At 40.9% G+C, this 12,512-nt stretch overlaps 1 protein-coding gene across 1 annotated transcript in view; it reads left to right on the top strand.

The window, feature by feature from the left end:
* The window catches only part of LRP1B (LDL receptor related protein 1B), a 2,715,774-nt gene that overhangs the window by 1,081,118 nt on the left and 1,622,144 nt on the right, over positions 1-12,512 (top strand). The window contains exon 7 of the mRNA XM_053698264.1: positions 8,372-8,534. Coding sequence (XP_053554239.1) covers positions 8,372-8,534 — 163 coding nt within the window. The remainder of the gene's footprint in view (positions 1-8,371; positions 8,535-12,512) is intronic.

The following is a 12,512-nucleotide window of genomic DNA, read 5'->3' as shown; positions in this document are numbered from 1 at the left end:
AATTAAAGAGATACGGAGGGGCAACAAGGAATATAAAGGAAGCAGGAGAGATGCATACCAATGTATTTTAAGCAAATTAAAGGGATAAGGAGGGGCAACCAGGCAGATAAAGGAAGCAGGAGAGATGCATACCTGTAGAGAGATGAGATGGAGGGTTAGAACAGTGCTTCATGTTGTTAGTAGAGCATTCTAGGTGGTAATGTCATGCTTACACCTCCAACTTCATTATAAAATGAATGATTTCAATACCACTATCTACCCTGGCTCACCTAAAATACCTCACACAATAGAGTTGTGAAGAGGAGCTAGTTATAGCTAGGGTTATTAGTGGTAGAGATCTGGTGAGTAGTAGATAGGTAAGATAGAGGCTGGATCTGTTAGGGTTTATTGCAAGTCCAGTTTATGACTATCAGCTAATGAGCATCCACAGGAAGTATACAGTTCATATAGATGAATTAGTTTAATTTTAAATTGAAACAGTTTTTTAAAGAAAATACATTTAAAATAGTTAAATGTTGTGCTTTCATATGGATGGAAGCAAATTTTGTGTGCAGTACTACTTTGGAAGAATATGGACAAGTTGTTAATCTTTTGAGTAGGGTTGTGGCAGTTGGGTGGTTAATAGAATTGGGGGTTTTGCATTGGGGGTTGGGACAGTTTAAAGTTTAATAACATGGGGGCTTTGTTTGTGCTGGGGTTGGGGCAGTTTGGGGGTTAAAGGGACACTATATCCAAATGTTCAAGCAGTTGAAAGTGATGCAGCATAGCTGTAAAAAGCTTACTAGAAAATATCACCTTAAAGGGACATAACACTCATATGCTAAATCACTTGAAACTGATGCAGTATAACTGTAAAAAGCTGACAGGAAAATATCACCTGAGCATCTCTATGTAAAAAAGGAAGATATTTTACCTCACAATCTCCTCAGCTCAGCAGAGTAAGTGCTGTGTAAAAAGTTATACTCAACTGCTGCTCAGCTGCAGGTAAAAAAAATAATAATGAAGAAATGAACAGCAGCCAATCAGCATCAACAGTGCTGAGGTCATGAACACTTTTTACTGTGATCTCATGAGATTTGACTTTACTCTCATGAGATTTCATTGTAAACTTCCTTAAGCTGAATAGGGAAATAAGATGAGACTGCACGTAAGCTTGCTCCTTTCGCTGTCACGGGACAGACATACTAATTTGCTGCTTAAAAGTCCTTTACAATGGGATGTGGCTTCTGAGGAATTTTTGAAGTAAAATATCTTTCTTTTTTACATAGAGATGTTCAGGTGATATTTTATTGTCAGCTTTTTATAGCTATACTGCATCACTTTCAAGTGTTTAAACATTTGGGTATTATGGCCTGTTACGGTTGCCTCCAGGCTGGCTGGAAGTTGGACCGTAGAAAAGGATGCTCCTAGCGCTCCCCAAAGTATCATCAGCACCGTAGACACTATAATTACTGCGTAGCCACCATCAGTAATGCAGACTCTATGAACCATGGTATCTCGCCGTCTGTTCTGCGCCCTGGACCTACGACCAGGCTCCAGTAGGTGAACCTCTTCCTTCTGTAGCAATCCCTGTAGCTAAGGGAGTATGAAAAGCATAGCAATCCCTGTAGTTATAATAGTTGTCCCCTACAAACATGAGTGAAAGCTGCAAGTTAGAGGGTCAGAATAGGTCTGATGTGCTGGAACACACAGCCTGCTTTTTATTGAGGTTACATGCAAACAGGACACTCTCAGGGGGAGGCATAAAATCCCCCATCACACATTTGATATTAGATAGAGAGACACTCCCTTTGACAGGCCACAACATTACTTCAGCAGATAACAAGTTACACACAATAAAACAATGCAGTCCACCTTATCACTAGCAGTCTGATTAGACAATGGTAAGGTTTATCACTAAACCTAATTAGAGCTGATCCCAGCAAAGTTGTATTTAGAATTTAACAAAATTAACGCTTAATGGCACACAATGAAACTGAACCAAGTGGGAGAAAGCCAGGGACAAGTCATTTCACAGGTCTGGGGACATAGTCTTAAAGGGGCATTGTTCACCAAAGTCACAATATGTCCCCAGACGGTTCTTAAAGGGCCATACACACCCAATAAAAGTTAATATGCTCTCAGGGGCACAATCTTCCAGGGGCCATAGTCATGAGGAAGGAGGCTGGCAAATAGGCTTCTCCAAAATCCAGGGAAGCAGGGCAATTTTCCATTTAAAGGGCCAGTTACAAATAGCAGTTTGTAACATATCTCCCCTTTTGGAGGGAGACTAACCAGGCACCTGACCTTCTGTCGGTCAGTGCCTAAGTTAGTCTCGTAACCCCCCCACAAATAAACATTAGCAGCAAAGTAGCCCCCCCACAATAAGTAGTACTGGCCTGTAGGTTCCAGGTTGTAGGATGAAAGTGTAGCATCCTCGGCCTTCCTGGCGCAGCTGGGCAAATAGCTGGTGGTACTTGGGGGGCAGAGGCCAGCGGCACTCTGCCCTGGTGCCAGCGCTTCTGCTGGGGTGAGGGGTTTGCAGGCCAGTCCTGTAACAAGGGGGTCTGTAGGGCAGAGGCCAGCAGCGCTCTGTCCTGATGACAGCTCTTCTGCTGGGGTGAGGGGTTTGCAGGCCAGCCCTGTAACAAGGGGGTCTGTAGGGCAGAGGCCAGCAGCGCTCTGTCCTAATGCCAGCTCTTCTGCTGGGGGCATTGGGGCATAGTCCTGCCCGGTGGCAAAGGGAACGTGGGGGTCAGTGGGGGTTAACATCTCCACTGTTAACCCTGGGCCCAAGTTAGGAGTTAGCTGGAGAATGGAGACTGGGCTCCCAATCCACTGCATCTCACTCTGCTGATGGGGGACAGGAGCAACTGTCTCTGCCCCCTGTGCTGTAAGTGCAGAGACCACGGTCCCATCTGCACGGTTGTGGGGCTTGCTGTCTCCCCCTGGTGCGTTAAGCTGCCGCTGGGGAGAGGGGGTTACAAGCTCCTCTCCCATACATACTTCCAGCCGCTGGGGAATGGAGTCTGGGCTCCCAATTCCCTGCATATTCCTCTGCTGCTGGGGGACAGGACCAACTGTCTCTGCCCCCTGTAACTCAGCCTGCCGCTGGGGAATGGAGTCTGGGCTCCCAATTCCTTGCATATTCCTCTGCTGCTGGGGGACAGGACCAACTGTCTCTGCCCCCTGTAACTCAGCCTGCCACTGGGGAATGGAGTCTGGGCTCCCAATTCCCTGCAATTCACTCTGCTGCTGGGGGACAGGGCCAACTGTCTCTGCCCCCTGTAACTCAGCCTGCCGCTGGGGAATGGAGTCTGGGCTCCCAATTCCCTGCAATTTACTCTGCTGCTGGGGGACAGGAGCAACTGTCTCTGCCCCCTGTGCTGTAAGTGCAGAGACCACGGTCCCATCTGTACGGTTGTGGGGCTTACTGTCTCCCCCTGGTGCGTTAAGCTGCCGCTGGGGAGAGGGGGTAACAAGCTCCTCTCCCATACATACTTCCAGCCGCTGGGGAATGGAGTCTGGGCTCACAATTCCCTGCATATTCCTCTGCTGCTGGGGGACAGGACCAACTGTCTCTGCCCCCTGTAACTCAGCCTGCCACTGGGGAATGGAGTCTGGGCTCCCAATTCCCTGCATATTCCTCTGCTGCTGGGGGACAGGACCAACTGTCTCTGCCCCCTGTAACTCAGCCTGCCGCTGGGGAATGGATTCTGGGCTCCCAATTCCCTGCAATTCACTCTGCTGCTGGGGGACAGGACCAACTGTCTCTGCCCCCTGTAACTCAGCCTGCCGCTGGAGAGCAGGTGTCCATACCCCCAAACTCCACAGTTGGCGCTCAAAGGCTCGTGCCGCTTCGTTCTCAGTAGCCAATTTTCGGATGATTCGACTGACTACCTCCTGCGCAGGGTCTGGACAATATCGGACTAGCCGCCTCTTTACCTCTGGAACGAAATCAGCGCCCTCATAGCAACGGATCAGGTTGAGGTGCTCTTCACAGGGTTCTGACCAGTGTCTTGTCAGCTGCATGCTGCTGTAGGTAGGGATGCTGCGCAGTGGCTAGCGTTGCCCTCAATAACTCTCCTACGATACCAGTGCTGTTGTGGTGCTGCTCCTTGCGCTAGGACGCTATCCCACCGCTGCCACCAAATGTTACGGTTGCCTCCAGGCTGGCTGGAAGTTGGACCGTAGAAAAGGATGCTCCTAGCGCTCCCCAAAGGATCATCAGCACCGTAGACACTATAATTACTGCGTAGCCACCATCAGTAATGCAGACTCTATGAACCACCGCTGCTGGGCTGGTATCTCGCCGTCTGCTCTGCGCCCTGGACCTACGACCAGGCTCCAGTAGGTGAACCTCTTCCTTCTGTAGCAATCCCTGTAGCTAAGGGAGTATGAAAAGCATAGCAATCCCTGTAGTTATAATAGTTGTCCCCTACAAACATGAGTGAAAGCTGCAAGTTAGAGGGTCAGAATAGGTCTGATGTGCTGGAACACACAGCCTGCTTTTTATTGAGGTTACATGCAAACAGGACAATCTCAGGGGGAGGCATAAAATCCCCCATCACACATTTGATATTAGATAGAGAGACACTCCCTTTGACAGGCCACAACATTACTTCAGCAGATAACAAGTTACACACAATAAAACAATGCAGTCCACCTTATCACTAGCAGTCTGATTAGACAATGGAAAGGTTTATCACTAAACCTAATTAGAGCTGATCCCAGCAAACTTGTATTTAGAATTTAACAAAATTAACTCTTAATGGCACACAATGAAACTGAACCAAGTGGGAGAAAGCCAGGGACAAGTCATTTCACAGGTCTGGGGACATAGTCTTAAAGGGGCATTGTTCACCAAAGTCACAATATGTCCCCAGACAGTTCTTAAAGGGCCATACACACCCAATAAAAGTTAATATGCTCTCAGGGGCACAATCTTCCAGGGGCCATAGTCATGAGGAAGGAGGCTGGCAAATAGGCTTCTCCAAAATCCAGGGAAGCAGGGCAATTTTCCATTTAAAGGGCCAGTTACAAATAGCAGTTTGTAACATGGCCCTTTAACATCTCTATGTAAAAATGGAAGATATTTTACCTTTAAATGGTTTAAGTATTCATAACCCACTGTAAAGAGACTATAAGCAGTCAATCAGGATGCTAGTCCCAGGCATGTCATGTTATTTTCTTATTCAGTTTAAAGAAGTTTACTATGACATTTCACTGAAATCTCATGAGATCACTGCAAAGACCTCAACCCTGCTGATTGGATATTGTTTTTATTATTTTTTTTCAACTTGCATCAGCAGCTAAAGTATAACTGTTCACAGAGCACTTACTCTGGTGAGCTTAAGGAATTTTGAGGTACTATATTTTTCCTTTTTGCAAAGGGATGTAAAGGTGATACTTTCATATCAGCTTTTTACAGTTATGCTGAATCACTTTCAAGTTCAAGAATATTTCAAGAATATTGTTTTGGAGTTTTTTTTTGTGCCTTCATTAGACATTGAGAAAGCATCTTTGTTTTTTTGCTAGCACAATAAAGACACAAGAAAGTTAGCAGACTTCTCTGAGTGCAAAGATGGATGTAGTATAGATTTTGCATCAGTAGTATTAACATTCTATACCAATATATATTTAGATATTTACTTCTGAAAAAAATAACCTAGAATGGAATGCAGTCTGTACATTTAAAAGAGAGACAATTGTGACGTTTGTATAAGCTGATCCCTGTGTCACATAGATCTTGAGAATTGTTCACAATCATTAGCCTTCTCCCTTTCTCTTTTCAGGTCTTGGTTTGTTAATTTTCCTTTTGGTACCAGAGTCGTAAAAGATAATAGGAAATATTAAATACCTTACATGTTAATATAATTATAATCATTCATTTTTTTTTTATTTTATTTTAACATCCCCAAGTGTTTAAGAAAACATGTAGCTAGTACTACTATGTTTTCTCAGTTCTATATAGTTAGCTAGTATATTAGGATAACTTGATTAATTAAAAAAAAAGTTTGCATATGTTATGGAATGTTACCATTTTTCTTTGTCTGCTGAGCATAAAGTGCAAATGTGTCATCACTTGCCCACGTACGCAATGATTATTTTAGGACTTGTGTTAAAGCTGTTTAAGATACTTTTTTAATTACTTAAATTTGTGTCTTATACAAGCTCTGCCTCTAACAATACCTTTCAGATCATTCTCTGGGATATTGTTACCATGTATCATTTGGTGGTGCTTAACTTTCAATTCTAAAAATTACTTTTTAAAAATATTGAGTGTTTTTTTTTACTAGCAGGCGCATCATATTCTATTTTCCCAATTTTCTTTTTTACTAAAATATTTGCTTTTTAATCCCCTAAAGACCCTGACTGGAAAATTGAGGGCTGTTGGCATTTGTGTTAGATGTATAATAATACTGTTTAGCTTACTGTGTCATCCAGAACACAATAGAACTAATACTAATACTAATACTAGAACTAATACTGATTATACCTCTTAAACATCTGCTACTTAACCTCTCTGCCACCTAAAGTGTGGCAAATTTAAATCATCCCGATTCAATCAGAATGATTGACAGGCCCTGTTCCCACGTGATTGGCCACATGCAAGCAGAGGGCAGCATTGGCTGGGGGAACGCGGTTCATGATAGCGAACTTCGTCCAATCAGAAGATGATAAATGGAGCCCAATGTATTTTAAATTGTACATTCACAAGTTTTTATTTGATTTGTTTTTTGAAAAAGTATAAAAAAGGTTAAAAAGTACATATGAAAGAGCAGAATTTGAAAGTTTGAAGAGCTCCTCATGTGAAACTTAGGTCCATGTGGTTGTGTTAGTTTACTCAATAACAGTCTGCATCAGTCGAGTTACTGCATTCTACAGAGAAAACATTGAATCCCCCTAGAAAATTTGTTGGAGTAGCTGACTTTATTCACAGCTGCAGTGTTTGACTGTACAGACTGTGATTCACTGCACTGCTACACACAAATCTGAATTTCATAGTAGATTCTAGAATGTTTTAATGAGAACCTTTGCTCACAGGTTTAGAGTAGTTTTTTAGCGCATTTAATCTTTGTATGTAAAAAACCTGACATAATACATTTCTTGCATGATTTTGGTTTTGCAGAATCTATGCTGTGGGCAGGCATCAAATCCTCTGTGTGATAAATACCAGGCTAGAAAATTGAATCTCCTTATATTTCTCAGAGATCTACTTAATGTTCTTAACCTGCTATACTTTCACTAATATACATCTCTGTGTGTTCTTCAAAATGCTTTATTATCTATATAACAGAACAGCATGAGGTTACTTGTATTGTCTGCATAACTGAAGTTAAAATAAAAAAGTAAAGTTTTTTAAATGTAATTTAAAATGACATGAAACCCCAAAAATTCTCTTTTGTGATTAAGACAGAGGGGCCAATCTACTAAGCTGTGAATGCAGCAGTTTCCGCGCGAGCCTTCAGGCTCATCAGAGACATAAGTTAAGAAGCAGCGGTCTTAAGACCGCTGCTCCTTAACTCGTCCACCACCTCTAAGGCAGCGGACAGCAATCAGCCCAATCGGATACAATCGGGATGATTGACACCTCTGCTAGCGTCCGATTGGCCGTGTGCTGGGGGCAGTATTGCACAACATTTCACACAAAATGCTTGTGCAATGATAAATGCAAACAGCGTATGCCATTGGCATTTATTGATGTGCTGCGGACATGATCTGTCTACCCGCACATTGTTAAATCGACCCCAGAGCATAATGATCCACTGTTTCCAATGTACTATTATTATTATTACATTTTCTTTGTTCTAGAGCACTACATGACAACAAACACTGTTACCATCTAGTGCTCTTGTGAATGAATAACTTTATTAAAATATTATTGCAGAACTGCTGCCATATTGTGCTCCAGACACAATACCTACCTGCTTTTCAAAAAAGGATAAGAGAATGAAGTACATCTGATCATAAATATATTGGACACTTTTTAAAATTGTATTCTCTATCTGAACCATGAAAAAAATGTGTGTTTGGGTTGGTATGCCCTTTATAGTAAGATACCAGTATCAGTAATCTACTTCCTACTAATTTTCAATTAATGTTTACAGGAAGTACTTGTCAAGCAATAAGCATTAATATGAAGTGGCTGTTGTTAGCTAATGAGTATTAGTAGGAAGTAAGAAACTGATATCACAGATTTTTTTATTTATTTACTTCTAAGTACTTCACATTTGTTGTATGCAAAATAACATGTTTAGATTCTGCAATTTCATGTAGACTAAACATTTTTTTTTTTTCAAGTACAATGTCCCTTTAGCTAATATTTATCCTGTATGGCACCAATATCTGTGATTTAAACATCATGCATCGTTTTGTTTGCTTTTGGCAGATGTTCAGCAAATGGCAGTGGATTGGCTCACTGGAAATTTTTACTTTGTGGATCATGGAAGTGACAGGATTTTCACATGCAATTACAATGGAACCGTGTGCATTACTTTGGTAGACCTTGATCTTCATAACCCTAAGGCAATTGCAGTTGATCCTACAGCAGGGTAAGACTAATTTACATTATTGCTCTTTGGCTCCAGTAGCTGTATTAGTTCATGATGAAAAATAAATTCCGCAGGATTGGCAGTCATCAGAATTATAACAGATGTTGTTTTAGTGAATATTAAACTTAGCCATAGTAGATTTAATGAAAATAGAATGTTCCTTTAAGGTCAGAAATGGGAATTATATACATTATGAATATATATTTTTCTGGGAGCAAAGTTTAAATTGCTTGTACTTCAATACACTAACTGTGTAGAACAATTAATAAATGTACAACTAACAATAATTATACAGGTCATACTACTACTTCTACTACTACTACTACTACTAATACTAATACTAATTATTATTATTATAATACATTTACACACACAGCATATAACTGATATCATACAAGAAAGGAAGCAAAAGTCATACTTTATATATTTAACAAGATGAATGACAACATTGTGTCCATGCTGATGCTGTATCAGTTCCCTTTTGATTGGGATTCATACCATGGGGCATATTAATCAAGCTCCATATGGAGCTTGATGCCCCTTGTTTCTGGCGAGCCTGGAAACAGAAGTTATGAAGCTGCGGTCTAAAGACTGCTGCTCGATAACCTGTCCGCCTGCTCTGAGGCCACGGACAGAAATCAACCCAATCGAATACGGCGGCAAATCGAGAACTGCTGGTGCAATAATAAATGCCAACCACGTATGCTGTCGGCTTTTATTGATGTGCAGCGGTCATAATCCGCTATATCGGATCATGTCCGCTCGCACCATAGTAAATAGGCCCCCATATATCTAATTATGTAAACAGTAATGATAAATGCAATGCCTAGTACTCAAAGGGAACATTTACATGCAAAACCATGAGGCCAGATAGTGACAGGCTGAATGGAAATTTGAGAAAATAAGAAGAAGAATTGAAAGAACAGTCTCCCAGGCAGTTTTAAATAAAGACTTAAACACAATTAAGTCAGATATATTGGAAGAAGACTAAATTATCTGTAATTTATCAGGCTAAAAGCACTTATTTAGGTGAGATGAGGCCAAGTGAATCTAGGAGAGTGATATTTTAAACTTTATAAAACTATTTTTCACTGAGTACATTTTCGGATTTATTCAAATGGCTCAGATTTACTGTATCATCATTATTATTACTAATAATTATCTATTTATTTATTTATGTATTTATTTGTAAAGCATTAACACATTCTGAGAACATAGGTGTAAACAATTACACTGATTAATGGTAAAAAAGAACAAATAAATAAAAAGGAGGAGCCTGCTCATAAAAGCTTTCAGTTTGGCTCATTATTGATGCCCATTCCATGACTTGATTTCCACCTTATTTTATAATATGCTTCATTTGTACTCAGTGTATTGTATGCCTTATGTATCTTTATATTATTTACTACATGCAAATCCATGTGGTCAGGTATGTAACAAAAAATTAACTAAATTAATGATGACTGGTGTCAAACGTTCTGTTAGCTGCCACTAGGCTTACTAGAACCCTGTACATGGAGGAGAAACTGGCATTACCACCAGACCTTTGTGTGACAGTTTTACGATTAAATAGTACCAGCCTCCAAAACAAAGATACAGTATCTCACAAAAGTGAGTACACCCCTCAATTTTTTAAATATTTTCTTATATCTTTTCATGTGACAAACTGAAGAAATGACACTTTGCTACAATGTAAAGTAGTGAGTGTACAGCCCGTATAACAGTGTCAATTTGCTGTCCCCTCAAAATAACTCAATACAAAGCCATTAATGTCTAAACCATTGGCAACAAAAGTGAGTACACCCCTAAGTGGAAATGTCCAAATTGGGCCCAATTAGCCATTTTCCCTCCCTGGTGTCATGTGACTCTTTAGTGTTACAAGGTCTCAGGTTTGAATGTGGAGCAGGTGTGTTAAATTTGGTGTTATCACTTTCACACTCTCTCATACTGGTCACTGGAAGTTCAACATGGCACCTCATGGCAAAAAACTCTCTGAGGATCTGAAAAAAGAATTGTTGCTCTACATTAAGATGACCTAGACTATAAGAAGATTACCAAGACCCTGAAACTGAGCTGCAGCACGGTGGGCAAGACCATACAGTGGTTTCACAGGACAGGTTCCACTCAGAACAGGCCTTACCATGTTGGACCAAAGAAGTTGAGTGCACATGCTCAGCATCATATCCAGAGGTTGTCTTTGAGTAATAGTATAAACATATGAGTGCTGCCAGCATTGCTGCAGAGGTTGAAGGTGGGGTGGGTCAGCCTGTCAGTGCTCAGACCATACGTCTCACACAGCATCAAATTGGTCTGCATGGTTATCGTCCCAGAAGGAAGCCTCTACTAACGATGATGCACAAGAAAGCCCGCAGTTTGCTGAAGACAAGCAGACTAAGGACATGGATTACTGGAACCATGTCATGTGATCCGATGAGACCAAGATAAAGTTATTTGGTTCAGATGGTGTCAAGCGTGTGTGGTGGCAACCAGGTGAGGAGTACAAAGACAAGTGTGTCTTGCGTACAGTCAAGCATGGTGGTGGGAGTGTCATGGTCTGGGCCTGCATGAGTGCTACCAGTACTGGGGAGCTACAGTTCATTGAGGGAGCCACGAATGCCAACATGTACTGTGACATACTGAAGCAGAGCATGATCTCCTCCCTTCGGAGACTGGGCCACAGGGCAGTATTCCAACTTGATAACAACCCCAAACACACCTCCAAGATGACCACTGCCTTGCTAAAGAAGCTGAGGGTAAAGGTGATGGACTGGCCAAGCATGTCTCCAGACCTAAACCCTATTGAGCATCTGTGGGGCATCCTCAAATAGAAGGTAGGGGAGCGCAAGGTCTCTAACATCCACCAGCTCTGTGATGTTGTCATGGAGGAGTGGAAGAGGACTCCAGTGACAACCTGTGAAGCTCTAGTGAACTCCATGCCCAAGAGGGTTAAGGCAGTGCTGGAAAATAATGGTGGCCACACAAAATATTGACAGTTTGGGCCCAACTTGAACATTTCCACTTAGGGGTGTACTCACTTTTGTTGCCAATGGTTTAGACATTAATGGCTGTGTGTTGAGTTATTTTGAGGGGACAGCAAATTTACACTTTTATAAAGGCTGTATACTCACTACTTTACATTGTAGCAAAGTGTCATTTCTTCAGTGTTGTCACATGAAAAGATATAATACAATATTTACAAAAATGTGAGGGTGTACTCAATTTTGTGAGATACTGTATATGTGTAGACCAATGGGGGAGCTGAATAGCCCTAAAAGAGAATTGATAATGCAATGTTATATTGTGTGTACCTTGTCAGGTATAGCAATTATTTCTGCAACACAGCAAATCATAATTTTTTTCTTAGAAAATCTAAATCTGACATACAAAAGGACATTGTTTGTGAAACATTATCATCATCGTTATTATTCAGTTATATTATTTACAAAACATGTTCTCTGTCCCATCTAAAATATAATATATCAAAGTGTTTTACAGGGCTTTATTTTTGATAAGTGGATGTTCATGTACTCAATAAACTCTACTCTGTATCAGCAGTGTATACATTTCTTTCATAAAATCATAGAAATAAAAAAAAAATAAAAAAAATAAGTGTCCCTTTAAAACAATCTCTGTTGCAAACCAAATGGAATTTGTGTCTTGCTAAAAATACATTTTACAGTGTTTGTGCTTAGAATGATCCTTCTGCAATAAATGTCATTGTCTTCTAGGGGTTTTTGCTCAGTCCCTGCAGTGCTTCATAAAATATCTAGTTACCAGAGAGCAATACACACCCTGCTTTTTCTATGTTTCATTTGTCATAAAATTCAAATATATTTCTGGAAAGAAAAAAAACCTGTAGGAAACATTCTAGTAGTATACATTTACAATCTTGCTTTTAATCTCTGCAGAAAATTCAAATTCATTTTTGGAAAAGAAAACCCCCCGCAGGAAACAGTTTAGCAACATACAATCTTGCCT

This window comes from Bombina bombina, chromosome 1 (genome assembly GCF_027579735.1).
Source record: "Bombina bombina isolate aBomBom1 chromosome 1, aBomBom1.pri, whole genome shotgun sequence".
Classification (NCBI taxonomy): domain Eukaryota; kingdom Metazoa; phylum Chordata; class Amphibia; order Anura; family Bombinatoridae; genus Bombina; species Bombina bombina.
The sequence above is the reverse complement of the archived record's forward strand: the minus strand, read 5'-3'. Positions and strand labels throughout refer to the sequence as shown.